This window comes from Ictidomys tridecemlineatus, chromosome 10, assembly GCF_052094955.1.
Source record: "Ictidomys tridecemlineatus isolate mIctTri1 chromosome 10, mIctTri1.hap1, whole genome shotgun sequence".
NCBI classification, from domain to species: domain Eukaryota; kingdom Metazoa; phylum Chordata; class Mammalia; order Rodentia; family Sciuridae; genus Ictidomys; species Ictidomys tridecemlineatus.
This window is the reverse complement of record NC_135486.1, coordinates 32,980,002-33,002,898: the sequence shown is the minus strand read 5'-3', so window position 1 is coordinate 33,002,898 and position 22,897 is coordinate 32,980,002. Positions and strand designations below refer to the sequence as shown.

General features: G+C 44.0%; 1 protein-coding gene and 1 pseudogene across 1 annotated transcript; one reads left to right on the top strand and one right to left on the bottom strand.

Moving 5' to 3' along the window:
- Window positions 1-6,997: 6,997 nt before the first annotated feature.
- LOC144367016 (cAMP-dependent protein kinase type II-beta regulatory subunit pseudogene) lies at window positions 6,998-8,100 on the bottom strand (annotated as a pseudogene).
- Window positions 8,101-20,526: 12,426 nt separating this feature from the next.
- Window positions 20,527-22,397, top strand: LOC120887496 (sperm motility kinase 3A-like). The gene is made up of 2 exons (XM_078024669.1): window positions 20,527-21,564; window positions 22,320-22,397. Exons 1-2 carry the CDS (start codon window positions 20,527-20,529, stop codon window positions 22,395-22,397), a joined length of 1,116 nt encoding a protein of 371 aa, XP_077880795.1.
- The last annotated feature ends 500 nt before the right edge of the window (window positions 22,398-22,897 follow it).

Sequence of the window (22,897 nt, the reverse complement as noted above, 5' to 3'; positions counted from 1 at the left end):
ACAAGGAGTTTGAATTAGTTATTAAAAATTATTTTATGAAAGAAAATCCCAGGACCTCATATCTTTACAGGACGGTTTCATAAAACATTCAAAAGTTAACATGACCTGGATGAACCCAACTCCCTTGTATAACTATGAAGATTTAAAAAAATTAACATGAATCCTTTTCATATCCTTCCAAAAAAACTGAGGAGTAGTAAACACTTCCAAATTCATTCATGAGGCCAGCATTATCTTGACAACAAAGCTACACAAGTATTCTATGAGAAAATAATAACCCAATACACCTGATGAATATCCCCGGTGATAGAGATGCAAAACCTCTCATTAGAAGATGAATTCAACAGCACATTTAAGGGATCATAAGACTCACTCATCTGTGATTTATTTCTGGGACTCAAAGATGGTTCAATAAATACCAGTCATTAAATACTATACATTACATTAACTGAATAAACTTTTAGAATCATTATTATTCAACAGATGGAAAAAAGAAACATCATTTTATAATAAAAACTCTCAAAACATTTGACAATGAAAGAGTTATTCCAAGACAAGAAACGCCATATACAAGTTGAATAATCCAAGTCCCAAAATCCAAAATCTGAAATGCTAAAACTTCTGAAACTTTATAGATAATAATGCCTAAATTGGAAAATTCTACAACATGATTCTTTGCCTCATGCACAAAATTATTTTGAGTGTGCATATAACTATTTTTGGAAAATATTTATGTAGTGAATATGAAAACCAAATAAGTTTTGTGTTTAGGCTTAGGTCCCACCCCAGTGTATCATTATGTATATATAAATACTTCAAAAAAAACAAAAAAATGTGGTCACGAGCATTTGTAATTAGGGATATTCAACTTACATTAGCAGTCTACAATTGGTATCATACTAAATGGTAAGAAATTAAATACTTTACCTCTAAAATCAAGACTAAGGCAAGAATATCCACTGTCTTAGTCCACTTTCTTTTGCTATCATAGAATAACTGAGATTGGGTAATCATAGCATCCAAATTCATGCCCCCAAATTCATGTCTTTCTCACACACAAAATAACATTCTTATCAGCCCAATAGTTTCAAAATTTTCACTTCTTTCAGCATCAACTCAAAAGTTCCAAGTCCAAAGTCATTTAAATTGAGTATGGGTGAGACTCAAAGTCTAAATCATTCTAAGGCAAATTTTCTATAGCTGTGAACCTATGAAACTAAAAAAAGTCACCTCCTTCCAAAATACAATGGGAAGACTGTATAGGATAGACATCTACTTTCCAAAAAAATGGAAAAATAGGCGAGAAGAAAGGAGTAATAGGCCTCAAGTCCAGTGGGAAAACAATTCAGCTACAAAGTATTCTACTTTGATTCCATGTCTTGCTGATTGGAATCAGCAAGGAGATTGGAATCCCCAAGGAGTTCAACTTGACAGTCCTGTGGTTTTGTTGGGCTTAGCCCATGCTCCAGCCCTGTTGCACTGATGTGGTTCTAGAGTTCTGGGGTTTTCCGGCAGCAGTCCCTATTCCAAATTGTCTCTGTACTACCATAATGAGAACTGTCTGTGATAGCTCTGCTCCCATGATTTCATTAGTCACTGCCCTAGCATGTATTCTGTGTTGTTTCTAGCTCTGACCCCACACTTCTGCTCAGCATTGCCCTAGTGGGAGCTGAATGTGCTGGTTCTGTCCCATTAAGAAGTCTCTGCCTGAGCCACTGGGTATGACCTTGAAATCTAGGAGGAGACTGCCAAACTTGCATAGCTCTTTGCAGACCTTCAGAATAAATTACTCTCATGTGAATGCTGCCAAAGTTTATGGCATGTACCCTCTGAAGAAGTGTGTCTAGCCATAACTTGAACTTTAACAGGGTATCCCCTTCTAGAAGTTGTCCTTGGCAAGATCACTCAGTTTCTTTTCAAATCCTTTAATGCCTTCTCCCTGCAAATCAAAGGAAAATCAGTAGAATAGAGGAAAGGGATCAGGGGGAGGAAAGAGGGAAAGGAAAGGGGAAATACTGGGAAAATATTGTCTAAATTATATTGATATGTTATGTACATGTATAAGTAAGTAACAATGAATCCCACTACTGTGTACAACCAAAATGCACCAATAAAAAATATGGGGGGAAATCCCCTCCCTTTTACTCGGTATTTTAAGTTATAAGGAAAGGCCTCCCCTGCAGAGTCTAAATTCTGCAAGGCCTCACCTGAATAGTTTGGGTGTCAAGCATTTCTTTGATTCCCAGAACATTCTTCTTGTCAGCTAGCTTTGGGGGGTCAAAATCTATTGTGATAAGACAAATATACTCTCTGAGGAAGACCCTGCCCAACCTCCAGGCTGAGTTCATCCTTTCCTCTCCTTAAAAAATGCTTTACTCCCTGAGCCTGAGGAAAATCAGAGCTTGAAAGAATTGTATGTGATTCAGCAAAAGCAGTATCAACAGGCAAGTCCATAGCAATAGGAGCCTACATCAAAAAGAGAAAGCTTTCAAATAAACAACCTAATGATGCACCTCAGGAAACTAGAAAAGCAAGCAAAAAAAAAAAAAAAAACCCCTTTAAGCCTCGTATTAGGAGAAAAATAACAAAGATCAGAGTGGAAAAAATACAGAGACAAAAATAAATACAAAATATCAATGAAACAAAGAGTTGGAGGTTTTTCCTTTTTTGGAAAGATAAATAAAATTGAAATAATTTTAGTTAGTCTTATCAAGAATACAAAAGACACCAAAAAATGAAGACAGAGGAGTAATGGGGCATGACAAATGATATCAAAGAAATTAAAATACTCAATCATTAAGGAGTTTTATGATCTTATGCATACAGATAACAATAAATGTTGGTGAGGATGTTACCTTTAAAAGTGTTTCTATGGTTCCATGGTTAATAAGTGTAAGCTAATTTTGAATACTTATCTATCAAAAGGAAGAACAATTCTTTGTTGCAGCTTTTAGGAATCCTATTTTTTGGAAAACAAACATTGCTATGACTAAGTTGTGATTTTATACAAAATGATCAACAATATAAACCAACAGAACAGATAATTCATCAAGAGAAAAAATAAATTTTCAACTTTCAATGCTCTTCAATATGCAATAGAAGTAGAAGAAAATAACTTCAGAAGATAGGATTGAACATAGATTTAAAGGTTAGTTGTTATATTGTTGAAAAATAAACATGCCAGTTTATTGTCCATCTAAAATCTATTTTTCTGAAGTGTACTGACCTGAATTTAGGAAGCATTCATAAGCTTAATAAAAATTAATTAAACATAAATATTAAATTATGTGCTCAGTAAATATTAGGATCCTCATAGCTTTGATCTTTTAGTAATAAAAGTACACTGATGATTTTCTTTATGGGGATGTGGCTCAAGCAGTAGTGCTCTCACCTGGCATGCGTGCGGCCCGGGTTGGACCCTCAGCACCGCATACAAAACAAAGATGTTGTGTCCACTGAAAACTAAAAATAGGTGAAAGATCATCTAAGAGATCAGGAACTGGTGAAAATTATTTCCGTGATGGGTCATTTCTTTTTTCCCCTTTACTTACATATTGAGCTATTTCAATTTTATATGGCATAGAACAATGTCTCATGTGAGGTATGTATATATGTATTTACTTATTTATTCTGGTACTGTTGATTGAACCCAGGGGCACTGTACAACTGACAACGGGTCTCACTAAGTTGCCTAGGCTGGCCCTGAACTTTTGATCCTCCAGACTCAGCCTCTCCAGAGCAACTGGGATTGCAGGATTATATATGTGTGCCACCACACCCAGCTGAAATGAGCCTATTATTATTATTATTATTATTACTGAAGATTGAACCCAGGGGCACTTTACCACTGAGCTCCATCCCTGGCCCTTTTGCTTTTTAATTTTGAGACAGAGTTTCATCAATTTGCTTAGGGCCTCATTAAATTGCTGAGGCTGGCCTCAAACTTGTGGTCCTCCTATCTCAGCTCCCAAGTTACTGGGATTACAGGCATGGTCCCACTCTACCCAGTGAAATGATACTTTTTAATGAACATTACACTAAAATATCTTGCATTCTTAAGTATATTACATATGAATATTGAGCTTTGAAAATATTCAATCTAATTTTCTTTCCCTCCAGGGCTGGAGAGTGAGCCCAGGTCCTCCAGCACACTAGGCATGTGCCTTACCACTGAGCTGTGTCTCCAGCTCTCAACTTCACTTTTCTATGTATCATTATTTACACTGTAGGTCTTTCCTAAAATACAGGTCCCAGAACTATTTATCATTGAGAAATTCCTTGTTCACACCTTTCACAATGCTTTGACTTCACACAGGTAGTCATTTTCTTACTATATTCAAGCCAGTTTGGATAATAGTTCAGTTATTGCCCACATCATTTTGCTCTGAATCAAAAATAGGGAAAATCATATAAAGTATTTACAGTCCTCTAGTATATTTTTTTCTAAAATAACTTGTGAAAAATCAGAGATGCTACTCATTCTTTAATTTTGAATTTATTGTGTTATTATCCAATTAGGTTTAGTGGGAGGATGTCTCCACACTTGAGTCCTTGGGTTACAAACTCCACCTAGGTTAGTGCTCACACTACTTGAAAGTCCAGAGTGGAGGACACTAAAGTAACACAGCCAAGTCTCAGCCCAGGGCAGTGACTGAGCCATCAACTTCAGAGTCCTGGGACTCAAGCTCTTTGCAACCCATGAGGCTCCTGTTCACAGGGGCTGTCCTGCCACACAGGGAAGCCAAGTTCTTTGAAGCTGTTCCAGTCCTGGGCTGCCAAGTCAGTGGATGGATCCTTGTTTCTTCTCTCCCTTCCTTTTTTTTTTTTTTTTTTTTTTTTTGTGGTGGGATCTACCAGGGATTAAACTCAGAGACACTCAGCCACTGAGCCACATCCCAGGCCCTATTTTATATTTTATTTAGAGACAGGGTCTCACTGAATTGCTTAGTGCCTCACTGTTGAGGCTGGCATGAACTTGTGATCCTCAGCCTCCTGAGCTACCGGTTTACAGGTGTACACCACTCAGCCCGGCCCCTTGTCCATTTTCTTGCTTAAATAAATTCTGCTAAATTTTACTTGTTTAAGAGTTTTCCTTTAACCATCAAGTATGGCATGGAAACTAAAAGTTTATTGTCATGTAGTTATAAGCCGGTGATATTTATGTATAGGACCTATTCATATCTAATATTTAAGATAAAATGGTATTTCATTCTAATACATGTGAAACATTATGCTTTTTTCAGATTTTGCTTATAAAACTCTTTTTTTATTATAAAAGTGTGCTTTATTATAAGGAAAATTTAAATATAACCAACAATGCTGAAAATAACATAACTGGCATTTACAGCCTTGGTCAAAGTTCTTTATTAAACAGGCATTTATTTACTGTTCCATGAATAGTTAATAATCAGCTTATGTGACAAAAGAGATAAATGGAAAAAGTGAATAAAGAATACAGAATGATGAACTAGAAATTTTCTTTTTTGCTTGTTTAACATACATGGCTTTTAAAATAAAGTCTTAAATAGAAAACAAGTCATCTTCATATAGAAAGCTCCCTTTCCCTACAAGGTTTGGCAAAAGTGTGAAAACAACATACTGAAATGTGGCTGATGTTATAAGTTACATACTTTAACTTCTTATATATACATTATCCAATTAAAATTCTTACCATGTTTTCATGTACAAGTAGGACCATAAACATCCTCTAGTAGGACAATAGCCCCACAATAATTTTACCCATGTAGGTATATATTCTTTTGATACATGTTCCCCAAAATGTGAACAACTGGTTAGAGTTAATGTTTTTAGACACTGGATCATGAAACCTAAAAAATCATATAAGATTATATTGCTTTGGTTGAATATAATTAGGTTTTATATGTCAGAATAAAAGCACATCAGTGATCAATGAAAATCTGGTAAGTTTATGAGTAGGCATTAACAAAATGGCAAGGCCTGATGTTATATGTTATAAAGAACAAAAACTCCTTTTTTGTTATATGTGATTTTGCTTACAAATTTTATACCTACTAAGAGAGATTTTAAGGGGGAAAAAAGGCAAACCTAACTGGCTGCCAATTAATACAATTGTGTGTTGTCAACCATCACAAGGAAGAACAGAAATGCTTGGAGACAGATATATGCAAGAGACCATATCGTGTAGGTCAAGTGAAGAATTAAGAAATGTACTGTGGGCATGTAAATAAGGTTCTCAACATATTTTTGGTATAAGACTAAGGTTTTTCTTTTAAGTATAAGATCTTAGACTTTTAGAAGATAAGAGTCAGATTTAACAAGTTTAAATAGCTTTTTAAAAAAAAACTTTGTGACACATCAAAATTAAACTCTTAAAAGTAAAAAATACAGGAAGTTGCAAAATGAAAAAAGGAAACAAAGATACATATTAGATGAGGGAAAAATACATTAATGATTACTCATCTTAGAAAGACTCTTTTCCCTATTATCATAATTAATTAAATTGGCATTCCTTAAAACCACTGGAATATGTAGGTTACTGACATTATGCCAAAGAAGTCAAAATGTATTTTATTGCAAAAATATATAAAGTTTTAAAATTGCATATGATGTTTTATACCATTTCACCAATAGGCTAAGGCCAACACATAACTTATCAAGCCAAAAAAAAACTTTAAAGTAAAAATGATTAAATTTTACTATATAATGAGTTATAAAAAGAATGTGATGCCATGCTGGTTGCATGATTCATTGCCAAGTTCTCTCTTACATGGACATAGTCACTAACTTGATATCAATCTGAATAAATCAAACACATTGCCTATGATAGTATCTTTTAATTATCTTCTTAAACATGGATACGTTCAATATATTACAATCATTATAATAAAACTGTAAGTCAAATAATTTTGAGGAGTAGAAAGTCATTTTATCAGTGTTGTTTTAATGAACTACTAATTAGAAAGTGATGTTAAAGCCTATTGACTATTAAAACACTATTTACCAATACATTGTAAATGTCAAAAAAAAGGGAAAACCTGAAATCACAGAAAATGCTTGGCATCTACACAAACACATTCTCAGTGGACTAACCACTACTGTGTAATTTTGTCACTATAGGTCTTCTCGCTTCATACTTTGCTTCATGCAGTGGGTTCAACAATATCCATGTTTGTTCCAAACAGGGCAACTAATTGTTCTTCATAGGTGGCGATGTTCCTTTTCATTATTTTGCAAGGTCCTAGAAGCCTTTCAAATGCTTGCACGTCCATAGCTAAGCATTTGACAGTCCCAATGGCCTGTGCAAAAGCTGCTGGAGATTTGTTAGTTACCAGGGCGAGCTCTCCAAAGTACTGCCCCAGAAAACATGGAGCCATCTCTACGGCACCATTCTCTTCCACTTCTGATTTACCCTTTCTTTTCTTAGTAATTTTCACTTCTCCAGATTCTACAATGAAAAAGGAATCAGCCAAATCTCCCTGAGCAATGATTTGTTCACCATCATTGTACACTTTGGTACCTATCACATCTACCACTTTCAGGCGTTCAGAAACCTCCAAAGATTTAAGGAATGGCAGTGACTCAATAAAGCTTTCGCACATTTTTCTCTTTTGGGCATTGTTTTTCACAATTATTCTTCTGAAGGTTACCCTGTCCAAACCCCACAGAGGACCAGGAGAGGTAGCAGTGATTGTAGCTGCTCTGGATTGTACATTAAGGCCAGTTCTCCAAAATTCCCACGATTACCAACACATCTTCCCACTCCATCGCATTTTACATAAATATCAAATGTTCCTCTATCAATTACATAAAAGTTGTCACCATCATCGCCTCGATCAATAACATGTTCCCCTTCTTTGACCAACTTTTCAAACATGGCATCTAATACTTAAGACATCTGCTCCGGGTCCAGGTTCTTAAAAACCAGGATGTCTTTGCAAGCCTCTTGCAATCTATTTCTTTGGTCATCAGTTTAAGGATGTATAATCCTGGACTCGGCATCATCTTCTTCATCAGGATTATAGGCTTCTGCACATACTGAGGCACGCCTTGTGAATCGATTTATTACTGGAGCCTTGAACGCTCCTGCGTATGTGGCCTCCTCTGCGGCCTCCTCCTACTCCTCGCCTTTCTCGGAGTTGGAGCACCCCCCCCACCCCCCACCCCCACACCCACACCCCCACCCCCACACCCCACCCCCACACCCCACACCCCACACCCCACCCCCCACACCCCACCCCCGGCGGTTGCGCCGAGTCCCCCCAGGTCCTGCCCTCATGGCCGAAGCCTGCGGCGCCTTTGCTCTCGTTCTCCTACTGCAGGCGCGTGAAGTGCTGCAGCGCGAACTCCAGCAGGTCCGCGGGTTAGTGCTTCAGCACCTCCACGGTAAAGCCCTGCAGCACCTCCGTCAGCCCCGCCGGGATCTGATACTCATCCTGCCTCCCGCAGGCGGGCACCTAGGCTCCGCCCTAGCCCCTTTCCTCGATCTCCGGCCCTGCGGCGAGTGCCTAGGGTGCAGGAGGCGCTACCTGCAGCAAGCAGGGCACACTGGGCCCCAGGCGGCCTCTCTGGCCCGCCCCCAGCTCCCAGCTCTCCATGCAGAGGCGGAGGGTGAGCGAGCGCCGGCCCTGGAGGGCTGGCAGCATCTACAGCTCCGCCCGCTCCTACCTGGGCCGCACCTCTCCTCCGCTTGGCGCTCCAATAAAACCCTTTAATAAAAATTTAAGCACAAATGAAAGTAAATATATAATGTTTGGCATATATACATGTATGCAAAACAACCTTCAGGGAAATAAAAATTGGCATACAATCTAATTCACATTATATCTAAGATAGAAATCACACTATCTGTTGTGACAAATTTTGAGGGGAAAAATGACCAGAACGTAATAAATACATTAAAACTATGTTCTCAATGGTTCTGGGTTTTCAAGTCCCATTTCCTCATTTTGACACAGAGAGAACAGCATTGCTGCCAAGGAAATGGTAGAAATGAAGCAGAGTGCTGTGCACAAAGTTGGAGGCATGGTCTCCTCCCAGAGACCAGCAGATGCAGGGTGCAGAGGGAGTCGGCCCTCTTGGAGCTCCAGGGTGTATTCTGAGCACCATCCTAGGAATGAGAATCCCCTCTGGATCTTCAGGAGGTTCATATGGGAGGTCAGACTCCAGGGACTGAGTTCATTGGCTGTCCTCTCCTCCCTGTCCCAGCCCAGACCCCTTCCCCTGCCATAAAGGAATCAGGTCAGAAAACCCAATACAGTCCTCCCACCAGAGGAAATGAGGTCCAGGGGGTCAGGGATCAGACATATACATCCAATATCTGTTTGCTCCATGATGGATTAGGATACAATATGCTGCTATGTCCCTCCACCCATGGTATGGCGGGAAGGGACCTATGTGACAGCCCCCTGGAGTTATGCACTTGAGGAGGCTAGGCAGTTCATTTTGAGTTCAGTGGGCCTGGGCCCCAGACAGTATAGATGGACATGTGCTTGGTCAGAGTAGACAACTAGGGTGCCAGAGGGCAGAGGGGCTGATATGTCATGTGGACACAGGGGATGGGCATGAAGACAGTTGTATCCCACCCAGGGCCTGAGGTCCAGAGGCACCCTCACCTCTGGAAGCACAGGCTGCACCTGGAGCTGCAGGGTGAACACTATACAGTGAGCTGGGAATGGTGGAGAGAGAAAGTGATGAGCTAAGTGGCCAGAAGCACTGGACCAAGGTCTCACCTTTTCCCTGTCTCCTAAAGTCCCTGGAGCTCCCTTGGCTTGCCTGATTGGGGACAAAAGGGCTCTGCCTTATGAGAGTGGACATCAAAGCCACTTGTCATAGCTTGTGGGATCCCAAATACCCTCACAAGTCTACCTACTGCTTGTTAGCCCCATCAGGTGGCCATGCTCTGTCCTCCTGGGAACTGATTGTCCAGCTCCCAACCTCAGCAGGAATATGTCCTTACCTGCAGTGCCCCAGAATGGTGGGCCAGCTCAGACTCAGCCATCAGAACCTTGCATCCTTCTGCCCCACAGGCCTAGGGTGGGATCCCTGCACCTGGAAGTCCCAGCCCTGGCTCTCCATTTTGTGCCTGGCAAGCAGCCATCTCTAAAACCTTCCTCCTGGGACAGTGGGCTCAAGACCCTCTGTAGCAGGGCACTGAGGCAGCTGAGCTACATGCGTGCCACAGGTTTAATGAGTGCCCGCTCCTGTATCTCAAGCTTTAGGTGAAAGGCCACATTGCATACAGCTGCATGCACACCCACACATATGTGCCTGGTTCAGACCTTTCCTTCTTCCCCTGGGGAACTGGATCTCAGAATGGAGGATTCAGCATGCAACTCCTTGAAGTTGCCCTGACATCCCTGCCCTCACGTTGACCATCCCTGCAAGCCCTGGAGGCCCTAAGCTCCACAAAGAGGACCACACTGGTCCCCTTGTCCTGGCCCTTAAGCCCTGGCCTCACTGCACCTGTGAGGGCACCCCGGAGGCAGGGCCTAGGGCAACAGGGTCCACCCACACACATTGTGGCAAGCCCTCGGCAGCCCCACCCCCTCATGGTCCAGCTCTCCTGGGCTCAGATGCCCACACGCTCCACGTGTGGATGATTCACGTGCTCCAGTGGGATGGTGGTTTATGTGCATTGTGGCCAAGGGCCCGCGGCCAACCGCCCAGTGCCCGGTGGTGCTAAACTGGCTGAACAGGGACTTGGAGCTCCTTTTGGCTTGGACATGGTATAATCCTGATCCGAGGTTCCCAGTTCAGAAGCTGGTCCCCATGTTAGGTGTCCATTGTCCTTCCTGCGTTCCTATTGACCACCCTGTCTGCGGTGTAGCAGTGCAGCCCTCATCTCCATTCCTTTGGGGACATTTGGGGACTCAGGGCTGGACTGCCATGGCCATGCTGCAGGACATGGTAGCTGCAGAGCCTTCAGAATCCCCACACTGAACTCCAGGTAGGAAAGGTGCCCAGGTGGGCAAGGTGGGGTGAGGTTGGCCCTGTAGGTCAGGCCTGGGGAACCAGGAAGGGTGCTGTGTGGCTAGCTGGCCCCCACTCATTGTGGTCAGAGCTCGTGCAGAGGTGAAGGGCATATGGAGAAGTAGGGCCACCTCTCCAGTGCAACCCAGCACAGGGCAGAACCTCTATAGCCCCAGGCATCCCTGGCCAAGTCACCAAGGGAGTCACAGGTGGGCTGAGCCCAGGCAGCTTGAACAGTACCTGTTCATGGAATCTGGTTAAATCTCTGGTTACTCGGTCATGTCATCTATCCAGTGTTTCACACTATACCTGGTCAGAAATATATGGCTAATGCCTGTTTAATGTAACTGGTCATGGTTATCTAATTATTGTCTTTGTTTATTGTACCTGGTCACTGCAATTGTCTAAGTGATTACTGTACCTGGTCTCAGTATCTGGGTAATGTCTCTTATTGTAATAGATCCCAGTATGTAGGCATTATCTTTGTTCACTGTACCTGGTCGTGATATCTGGCTATTGTCTATGGTTACTATATCTGATTATAGTATCTGGATGTTGTTCCCTTTACATGAACACAGTATCAAATGTCTCTTGTTAGTGAATCTGATCACAATATGTGGCCAATGCCAATTGCAACAATATCTGGTCATCTCTCTGGGTATTGTCTCTAGTACTCTATTTGGTCATGACATCTGGCTGGTGTCTCAGTTTGCTGTACCTGGTCAGGTATCTACATAAAAGACTCTGGTTATAGTATCTAGTCACAGTATATGGGTAGTATTTTGTTTATTTTATTTGTCTTTCAGGTTATTGTACCTTATTCCAGTGTCTAAATATTGTTTCTGTATACTGTATGTGGCCACAGTGTCTGGCTTTGTAATTGGTCATAGTATTTGACTAAACCTCTCTGGTTACCTAGCATTCCTTGGCGTGGTATCTGTGTATTGTCTCTGTTTACTGTGTCTGGTCAGAGTACCCGGCTGTTTCTGGTTATTGTACCTGGACCTTATGTGGCTAAGGTCTATGGTTATTGTCCTGGGTCATGGTATGTGACTCATGACTCTGGTTACTATACCTGGACAGGTATCAGGGTCTCTGCTTGATGTACCTGTCATGGGATCTGGCCAAGTCTCAGGTTTCTGGACCTCATGACCATACTTGGGTATTGTCTCAGTTTACTGTACCTGGTCACAATATCTGGTTTAATTCTCTGGTTATTGTATCTTGTCATAGTAGTTGATAAAGTCTCTGATTTCTCTGGTCACAGTATCTGGGTAATGACTCTTTTTACTATGTCTGGTCTTGGTATCTGGTTACTGTACTGTGTCATGGTATCTTGGTATTATCTGGTTGTGTGGACTCTACTTAGCCTTGGTATCTGGTTAATGTCTCTGGTTACTGGTCACAGTATCTGGCTAATGTCTGTTGCTCATGAACCTGGACACAGGAAGTGTATAATTTCTCTGGTTTATGTACTTCATCATGAAATCAGGCTAAATAGTCTCTGGTTATCATACTTCTCACAGGAGTTGCTCATGGCTCTGGTTTCTGAGCTTGTTGCTATATCTGGCTAATGTCTCTGGTTCCTGTACCTGGTCATCTTATGTGTTACTATACCTAGTCATGGTATTTGCCTAATGACTCTGCTTATTGTAACTAGTCACAATTATCTGGTTTGGCTTTTCTTTCTCCCTCTATTTATTGAAACTTGGTCATGGTTTTTGGCTTATATTTCTTGTTATTGAACCTGGTTATGGTAACTAGATAATTTTTCTGGTTCCTGTACCTAGTCATGGTAAGTGTTTAATTTCTCTAGTTTAGTATCTGGCCACTGTATCTAACTAATGTCTCTAGTTACTATAACTGATCACAATGTCTGGGAAATGTCTCTTGATTACTGTACCCAAGTCATAGTATTTGAATATTTTCTCTGGTTACGGTATATGGTCACATTGTCTGGCTTATATCTCCTGTTCTTCTACCCAGTCATGGATCTGGGTAATGTCTCTAGTTAGTGTATCTTGTCAAAGTATATGATTAATGTCTGGTGGCTGTGTCTGGTCACAGTAACTGGACATTTTTCTATATGCTGTACTTATTCAAGATGTCTGACCCATTTCTCTGCATACTATACCTGGTCATGGTATCTGGGCAATATCTCTGGTGACAGTAGCTGTACACTGTATCTGGGTAATGTCTGTGTTTACTGTGACTGGTCAAAGTTCTAGCTAATGTTTCTGGTTATGTATTGTCTCTACTTACTGTTCCTACTGACAGAATCTGTTTACTGTACCCAGTAACAGTTTCTGTCTCTGGTTACTATATCTGGTCACCATACCTTGCTAATGTTTCAGATTACTATATCTGGTCATAGTATCTGGCTAATGTCTCTGTTGACTGGACCTTTTCATGGTATCTAGCTAATGACACTGGTTACTCTTCTTGGATACAGTATCTGGGTAATGACGATTTATTTTCCTGGTTCTCCATGTCTTCCTAAAGTCTCAGTTACTGAATATGGTTGCAGTATCTTGCTAATGTCTCTATATAATCTATTATTTGTTCATGGCATCTTATTAATATTTCTGCTTATTGTAGCTCCACATGTAATCTAGTCATCATCAGTAGTTACTGTACCTGGACATGGTCTAAACAAGGCCTCTTCTTATTGTAACACATTGAGGTATGAGGTATTGTCTTTTCTTACTATTCCTGGCCACAGAATCTCCATTTAATTTAGAGCATCATGTTATCATGGTGTTAGTGCACCTGTATCTGGTATTAGAGTGATGTCTCTGTTTACTGTATCTGGGCAAAATATTAAGCTTATGTCTTTGGTTATTGTGCTGGGTCATGGTATCTGATATTATCTCTGGTTACTCAACTTGGTCATGGTATCTGGTTGACGTGTCTGGTTACAATACCTGGACAAGATATCTGGCTAATGTCTCTGGATGCTGTACCTGGGCATGGTATCTGAATAGTCTCTGTTGAGTGTACCTAGGCAAGGTGTCTTCATATTGTTTTCTGTCATGGTATTTAAATCTGTTTAATGTCTCTAGTTGCTATGCTTGGTCATGGTATCTAGGTAATGTCTCTGATTATTGTATCTTGTCACAGTATATGGCTAATAACTCGTCATGGTATTGTTCTGTGTACTATACGTGACCAAAATGCCTGGATTCTTTTTCTGTATATTGTACCTGGTCACTATACCTAACTAATGACGCTGGTTACTGTATCTAGTCATGGTATTTGATTAATGTCTATGGTTATTGTCCCTGGTCACAATCTCTGGTTAATGCCTTTGATTCTTGTAACTCATTGAGGTATGAGGTATTGTCTCTGTTTACTGTTCCTAACCACAAAATCTGGATAAGGTCTCTGTTTACTACACCTAGTCATGGAGTTAGGATATTGTCTCTGTTAACCATAACTGGTCATGGTATCTGGCTAATGTCTCTAATTATTGTAGCTGGTCCCAGTATTGGATTCATAGCTCTGCTTACTGTATCCAGTCAAATATTTGGGTATTATTGCTTGTACCTTGTACCTTGTCACAGTGTCTGGAAAATGTCTCTGCTTACTGTACTGGGTCACAGTATCTGAATATAGTCTCTGTTTACTGTAACTGGTCACAGTACCTGGCTAATGTCTATAGTTACTGAATGCAGTCACAGTATCTGGCTAATGTTTCCTGTTGCTATTCCTCATCACAGTATCCAGCTTCTGTGTCTAATTGCCATACTAATGCATGTGGTCATTGTATCTGCTATTGTCTGGGGTTCCCGAACCTGATCACTAAATCTGGATATTACCTCTTGTTATAGTGACTGGTTTCCATATCAGGCTGATGTCTCTCTTAACTGTATCTAGGCACAGTATCTGAGCATTACCTACCTAGTTATTAAATCAGGCCTGGTTACTATATCTATTTATAGCATCTAGCTATTGTCTGTTTACCTGGTCACAGTAGTAGGCTAATGTCTCTGTTGATTGTATTCAGGCATAGTATCTGGACATTGTTTCTCCCTGGTCATTGTATCAGGCCTGGATATGGCATCTGTTCACTGCATCTGGCTATGTCCCTGGTTACTTGAACTGGTTATAGTAGGAGGCTAATGTGTCCCGAGATTGTATCTGGTCACTATCTCTGGGTTTCATCTCTATATACTGTTCTTGGAAATGGTATCTGACAAATGTCTCTGGGTATAGCACCGGTCATGTTATCTGGCTGTTTCTGTTTACTATTCATGATCAGGTTATCTGACTAATACCTTTGGTGACTGTACCTGGTCATAGAGTCTGGATAATGTCCGATTTTGGTACTTCTCCATGGTTTATGGCTATTATCTCTGGTTCCTGCACCCAGTTACAGTTACAGGCTTTGGGCTATGGTGGATGTATCTGGATACAATATCAGGCAATTGTCTCTGAATGGTGTACTTATTCGTGGTATGTGACTCGTGTCTCTAATTGCTATATCTGGTCACAGTATCTGGATATTGTCACTGGTTACTGAACTTGGTATCTAGCTAAAGTCTTTGGATACTGTACGTACTCATGGTATCTGGGATTTTCCCTATATACTATACCTGATTATGGTACCTGGTTAATGTATCTGTTTACTGTACTTGGTCACAGTATCTGCATAATGATTCTGTTAAGTGTACCTAGTCTCAGTATCTTGCTAATGTCTCTGGTTACCATACCTGGCCACAGTAATTGCCCAATTTCTCTGGTTACTGTACCTAGTCATAGTATCTGACTATGCTTCTCCTTTCTGTAATAGGTCACAGTAGCACAGTCTCTGCTTACTGTTCCTGGTCAAGCATCTGGCTATGGTCTCTGTACACTGTACATTGTCACAGCATTGGGTTATTATATCTGTTTACGATATCTGGTCCGTGTATTAGTGTCGTGACCCCTTGTCCGCAAGGAAGACGCAACTCGGGAATCTTCTTTCAGCGGTTTATTCAGGCCCTTGATATTTCTTCTACTGATCCCTCGGATGCCCCTCCCAGCCTTAATATAGCATCTCAAGCCCCAATGCGAAGCTGCCACGTGGAACTTTCTCATAGGGTGCTGAAAAGCCATGCGCCAACTCTCCCAAATAAGGAGTTGTTTGTCACAAACCACAGAGGAGCCAGCGCCATCTTGTAATGGCGACCATAATCTGCATAAGCGGCAGAGGCGGCTCACCACATATTAGGATATCATTACAGTTTACTTCATCTGGTCACAGAACCTGACTAATGTCTCTTAAGTCTGTGACATTATATGATTAATGTCTCACAATACTTGGATAATGTCCAGTTGCTGGATCAGGTCATGATGCCTAATACCTGTGATTACTATACCTGATAATGGATCCTAAATTTTGTCTCTGATCACTTTACATATCTGATTTTTTTCTCTGGTTAATGTTTCTGGTCATGGTACATACTTGTTGTTTGTGGTTGCTATACCGAGTCATGGTATCTGGCTGATATCTCTGGTTACTCTACCTGCTATGTATCTGGTGTGATGGTTGTTCTGAATTTCCAATTTGATGGAAATAAAAGAGATGCCTAATATTGGTCTCGGGATATGGCTCAAGCTGTATGTGCTCACCTGGCATGCTTGCAGCCCGGGTTTGAACCTCAGCACCACATACAAAACAAAGATGTTGTGCCTGCCAATAACTAAAAAATAAATATTAAAATTCTCTCTCTCATCTCTCTCTCTCTCTCTCTCTCTCTCTCTCTCTCTCTCTCTCTCTCTCCCTCTCTCTCCCTCTCTCCCTCTCTCTTTTTAAAAAAAGAGATGCCTAATATTAAAAGCTTCTGGGTGTCTCAGTAAGGTTGTTTCTAGGAATGATTGGCATATGGGACAGCAAGCTAAGGTGGATACCCATTGTAAGCATGGGGGTTCAATAGGTTGGGGTCTTGGATGGAATCAAAGTTGGAAGAACAAGGAAGCAGCAGCAGAAACAAGCTCAATTCTTCTTGAATGGGTTCCTGACTACTGCTGTGATCACCTGAGGACATCAGAATCTAGTTCTTTCATTCTTCTAAAGCAGACCATGACCAGCAACTCTCCAGGGGGTTTCCAGCCCTTTGGTCCAGGACAGGGGTGGTATCATGGTTCCTTTTATTCTGAGACTCCAGTTTCATGGGCTGAGAAGCTACTGATCTCTCCAGCTCTCCAGTCTACAAATGGCCACTGTAGGACAATCCAGTTTCTGGTGTATAAGACAATCTAACACATCCCCTTTTTATAACCATACCTATATATATATCCTGTTGGTTCTGTTCCTCTAGAGAAACCTAATACTCTTTTGTTACTGGTCACAGTATCTCCGTAATGTCTCTGTTTAGTGTACCTGGTCATGGTATCTGGATAATCTCTTTGGATAGTGTATCAGGTCACAGTATTGGGTATTGTCTGTGTTTTCTATGCCTGATCACAATATCTCTGTATGATTCTGATGATTATACAAGGTCACAGCAGAGGATAACATCTCTGGTTACTGTACCATGTCATAGTATCTGAGTATTATTTCTGTTTATTGTCTATAATTATTTGACCCTATTGATTTGGGCCTCTGGCAAGACAGAACATGATGACAGAGAGCATGTAGTGGAGCAGTGTTGATTACCTCATCATGGCCAGGAAGCAAAGATTAGGAGGGAGGGAGAAAAGGAGCCTAGGATAAATGACAAAATGTACCCTCAAGGGCATTCCCCCAATGATCCATATCCTCCAACCTTGAGCACATTCTCAAGTTCTTACCTCCAAATAACCCCTTGAGTGATGGATCCACTAGCATTCTTATAATCTGTCTGTGAGGTCAGAGCCCTTTATGATCCTATCTTCTGCTCAAGGCCTAATCTCTGAGCCCTCCTGCATTGGGGACCAAGTCTTTAACACATGGGCTTAATGAGGACATGTAAGATACAAAACATAATATTGTACCCACAGCTCCCAGAACTGTTGTCTGTGAGACAATGCGAATTGCATTTCATTAATCTCCAAGAGTTCCTGTAGTCAATAGTTCCAATATGGCTCAAACATCCAAGTTCAAAGTCTTCTCTCAAGACTCAAGGATAAATATTTGATGTGAACCACTGTAAAAATCAAACCAACAGTTGCACGTTCCCAAGACACACACACAGGATAAATGTCCCCATTACCAAAGGAAGGAGTAAGGAAATGACAAAGAGGAATGGTTCGAAGCAAGACCAGATCTTCCCAGGGTAAACATCAATTCCTGTAGGTCCATATTCAACATCTATGTCACAGGGTGGTATGATGTGAACACCAAAAGGCTTGTGCAAAAACTCAACTGAGAATGGACCAAGGACCTAAGCAATGGACCAGAGACCCTGCCATAACTAGGAGAAAAAGTTGGCCCAACTCTGTATCATCTTGGCTTTGGGAGTCAAGAAGACTCCTGGAGTGTAAGAAGTAAAACCAAGAATCAATACATGGGATGATAGCAAACTAAAAAGCTTCTTCACAGCTTAGAAACAAGAGTGTAAAGAGACATCCTACAGAAGGGGACATCTTTACCACCAGCACCTCAGAGCATTACTCTCCAGTATATATAAAGAACTCAAAAAAAGTTTAACACCAACAGAACAAAACAAAAACAATCAATCAAGAAAAAAAAAACACCCAAATAACTCAATCATTAAATGGGAAAAGGAACTGAAAAGGTATTTCACAGAAGAAATACAATTGTTCAAAAACTGTGAAAAAATGTTCAACATCCCTAGCAATTAGAGCAATGTAAATTAAAACAACTCAAATTTTATCTCACTCTAGAGTTAGGCAATTATAAAAAATACAAATAACAACAAATATTGGCAAGGATGTAGGGAAAAGTTTCACTAAATACATTGCTGGTGGGACTGCAAATTGATGCAACAACTCTGTATGGAGATTCCTTAGAAAACTTGGAATGGAACCACCATTTGACACAGGGATCCCACACCTTGGTTTATACCCAAAGGACTTAAAATCAGCCTACTACATTGATACAGCCACATCAATGTTTAGAGCAGCTCAGTTCACAAAACCTAAGCTATGGAACAAACCTAGGTGCCCTTCAACAGATGTACGGATAAAGAGACAGTGGCATATATACACAATGGCCTATTTTCAGCCTTAAGGAAGAAATTATGGCATTTTCTGGTACACTCCGGGAGCAGGCACAGACTCTAGATAGCTCCCCAATATCACATGTGCCCAATATCACTTGTGCCCATGCATTCACTCACACACACTCACACACTCACACACACACGCAGACACCATTATGAAGCCTGGTAAGATGGTGCCCACTTGAAATGCCTTCAAAGGTTGAGACTGAGGAATTGGGAGCACCATTTTGAAGTTCATCTGGGGAACAGTGTAGAGCTAAGGGGTCAAGTTCTAGTGTGGTATATTAGTCTCTGGTATCCACAACTAGTGGGATGAAAAAAAAAAAGGAAGGTGGTAGTAGGAAAGCTGGGGTAAGGAGGAGGTAGAGTTTACTCCTTCTTCCTCTCCACCTCTTGAGGACAAAGCAAGGAAGCCCAGTGAGGGAGAAGGAAGCTAGTTCTGTGCACACATCAAATCTCCTGGCCACCTGACCTTGAACTCATCAGACCCTGGGAAACCCAGAACTTGAACGCATGGATTTATTGTGATGAGCTAGCCTAAGATGGCGAGGGGCAGGAGTGTGACAGGGCAAGGCCTCTGGGCACACCTGTGTTTCTCTGTGCCACGGCAGGACCCATTTGTAGAGTCTAGGATTGGTGGCCTACAGGTGTGTGGATTGCTTTGCATAGTTGAAAGCACTGCCTTGGGGGTTCCAGGGTTCCTGGAGAGGGAGGTGTCTCAGAAATTCTGGGGGAAATGTGGACCAAGGCACATTTGCTCTCAGCCCGTTGGAGTGAAGAAGCTGGACCCGGGTGTCTTAGGGGACAGGGCATTGTGTGAGGGTGCCGTGATGTGAGTGAAGGGCCACCACATTAGGACACCAACCTCCCTGAGGCGGCAGACAAAGGAGGGTGGAGGTGCTATGGGCCGAAGGCCAAAGGAGCTGTGGGTGTTGGGTCCAGACACACCAGGGCCATTGGAGCCCACTACAAGTTTTGGTAGGTGCGCGAGACACTGTGGGTGGGCAGGACGCACCTATCCTTGAGCTTGTGGACTTTGATCTTCCCATCATGACCAGTGCCAGGTCCTAGGAGCCAGAACCCACAGGGAGAGGAGCACCATGGGCCAGGCAGGGCGCACAGGGCCATTTGTGGCCGTGACCTCACAAGGGGCGATTGTGAGGGCATTCCACAGGGCGTTATAAAAGGCAGTGGCAACAGCTGAGCTTCGTCCATTGTGCAGGAAGCTCTTGGTGGTGACCTGTCGGACTCCCAGCTAGTTAGTGCGTTTGGTGGTTGGTGGTTGGTGGTTGGCGGTTCTGGTGTGTGTCTTTGTTCTTTGATTTGGGGTGTTGTTGTGTTGTTTTGTTGTTTTAGTCTTGCTTTGTTTGTTGGTTTGGTTTGTTGTGTTGTTTTAAGGTAGTGTCCTCGGGTGGCGGGGCCACTCCTGATGGCTAGACAGAGTAGTGAGAGTCAGAGTAGGGCGCCCAGGAGCCCCCAGCGGGGCCTGGAGGCCAGCTCGTCCTCGGAGGATGCCCTGAAGGGCCAGTATGAGGTGCTGAGGTGCATTGGGCAGGGCAGCTTTGGCACCGTGAGGCTGGCCCGCCACATCCTGACGGGGGCGGAGGTGGCGGTGAAAACCGTGCGCAAGGGCGAGCTGGACCCGGCCTTCCTTCAGGCCGAGGTGGCCATCATGAAGGCCGTGGAGCATCCCAGCGTGGTGCAGCTGTTCCAGGTGATGGAGACGGCTGACCGCGTGTACCTGATCATGGAGTACGCTGGTCGGGGCGACCTGCTGCAGTACATCCCACAGGGGGTGGGCCTGCCGGAGCGGGAGGCCCGGGGACTGTTCGAGCAGGTGGCCAGTGCCCTGTGCACGTGCCACGCCCAGGGCATCGCGCACAGGGACGTGAAGTTGGACAACATCCTGCTGGACTCGCGAGGCCGCATCAAGCTGTGCGACTTCGGCCTGGGCTGCCAGTTCAGGCAGGGAGAGCTGCTGGACACGGTGTGCGGCACCATCACCTACTGGGCCCCGGAGAGGTTCCTCCTGGAGGAGTACCTCGGGCCCGCGGTGGACGTGTGGAGCCTGGGTGTGGTCCTCTACTTCATGCTAACGGGGCACCTGCCCTTTAAAGGGAACGCCTTCCAGGAGTTGAGGGACCAGGTGCTGCACCGCTCCTGGGTCTTACCAGCCCACGTGTCCCTCCAAGCTCAGGACCTGGTGGCAAAGATGCTGACCGTGGACCCCATGGAGAGGCCCAGCATGGCTGATGTCACGAGGCACCCGTGGCTGAAATGGGGTCAGTGGCCTTTTGTGATTGATACCAGAAAGTCCTGCCACCGCTTCTGCCCAGATCCCGCCACAGTGAAGGTCATGCTTGACCTTGGTTTTGACCTCACTGACACCTGGACGTCCCTGAAGGGCCGAAAGTTCGACCAAGCCATGGCTACCTATCTCCTGCTCAGGCACCAGCACTCGCAGGGGGTGGGCTTCACGGTCCAGAGGAGGTCTGTGCACTCGGGGCTCCAGCCCAGGTCCTCTGCGGGTTCTCTCCCAGCCACCCTGCCCCGCCAGAGGAGCGCCAGCAAGCCCACCTCTCCCTCCAGGCAGGTCGTGCCAGCTGTACAGCAGCCGCGTGGGGAGCACCTGTGGCCCCGGCAGAGGGGCAGCAAGGGAGGCAGCCTGCCTGCCCTGGCCCTCCCCAGCCTGCAGGCCCAGAGCCCAGCTGCACCTGGCAGGGCCTCCCAGCAGGACCTTGCCGCCCTGCCTCCTGGCCCTGGGTCTGGAGGCCTCAGGTCACAGGTGGAGGGCAGCATTAGCCCCCAGGGAGTGTCACAAGGAGAGCAGACCCTCCCCAGGCAGCAAGCCCAAGGAGGGACAGCGGGCTCTTCCCAGGAAGGCACCAAGGCCTGGCGGAGGGTGGCCAGGAGGATCCTCACCTGCCTCACACGAATGTGCTGTTGCTGCGTGGCTGCCCCCAGGACAGGACCCAGGCAGGAAAACGGGGTGGCTCGGGCCCCAGAAGGGCGGGCACGCAGATTGCCAAACAAAGTGGTTCCTGAGAATGGTGGCCAGTTGAGATGGAGGCGCAGCCAAGCAGGTGGGTGGGTGCAGTCTGATGCGGCCCTTGTGCCATCCCTGATGGCCTTCCCCAGGACATAACCCGCTGTCCCTGGGTGTGTACCGAGAAGGGGGCGTGATGCGCTCAGGCTCAGGCCAGTCCCTGTCTTTCCCCTCAGGCAGTTGGCAAGGATCTGATCAGCATGGCCCAGGTGCTCCATAGAGGCGTGCCACCTGCAGGCACCTCCTTCCTGTGAGTTCCAGTCCAGAGGGCCTGCTGGGGACAGGATGCCTGGAGACAAGTGCTCTCCCACCAACCCCCTCCCTGGTCTGCAAGAAAGACTGGGGAATCCTTTTCCTGGGACTCCCCTCCCCCCGCTGTGCTCTTCTCTGTCCCTTGTTTCTGGCATGGCAGACATGGCTGGTTCTTAATAAATTTCTCTTCCTCACAGATCTCCTCGCTTGGATGCTTTCAGGGGGACCAGGGAGATTTGTCTGGGTTGTATCCTGCTCTGAGTTGGGGCTGGGCCACCATCCGTTTGAGCGAAGGGGTGGGTCTGTAGTACTGGGAATAGAGCAAGGCAAGAGGGACTCCTGGGTCCTGTGGAGGTCCCCTGGGCAAACAAGGACTCTCAAATGCTTGGGAAGGTGGGAGGTCCTTGAGCTGCCTGGGGCCAGCAGTGCAGACCCTGTGGGGCACCTTCTGACCCTGCTGGTCCCTGATGAAGAGAGTGGAGAAGGGGAGGTGCCCTGGACA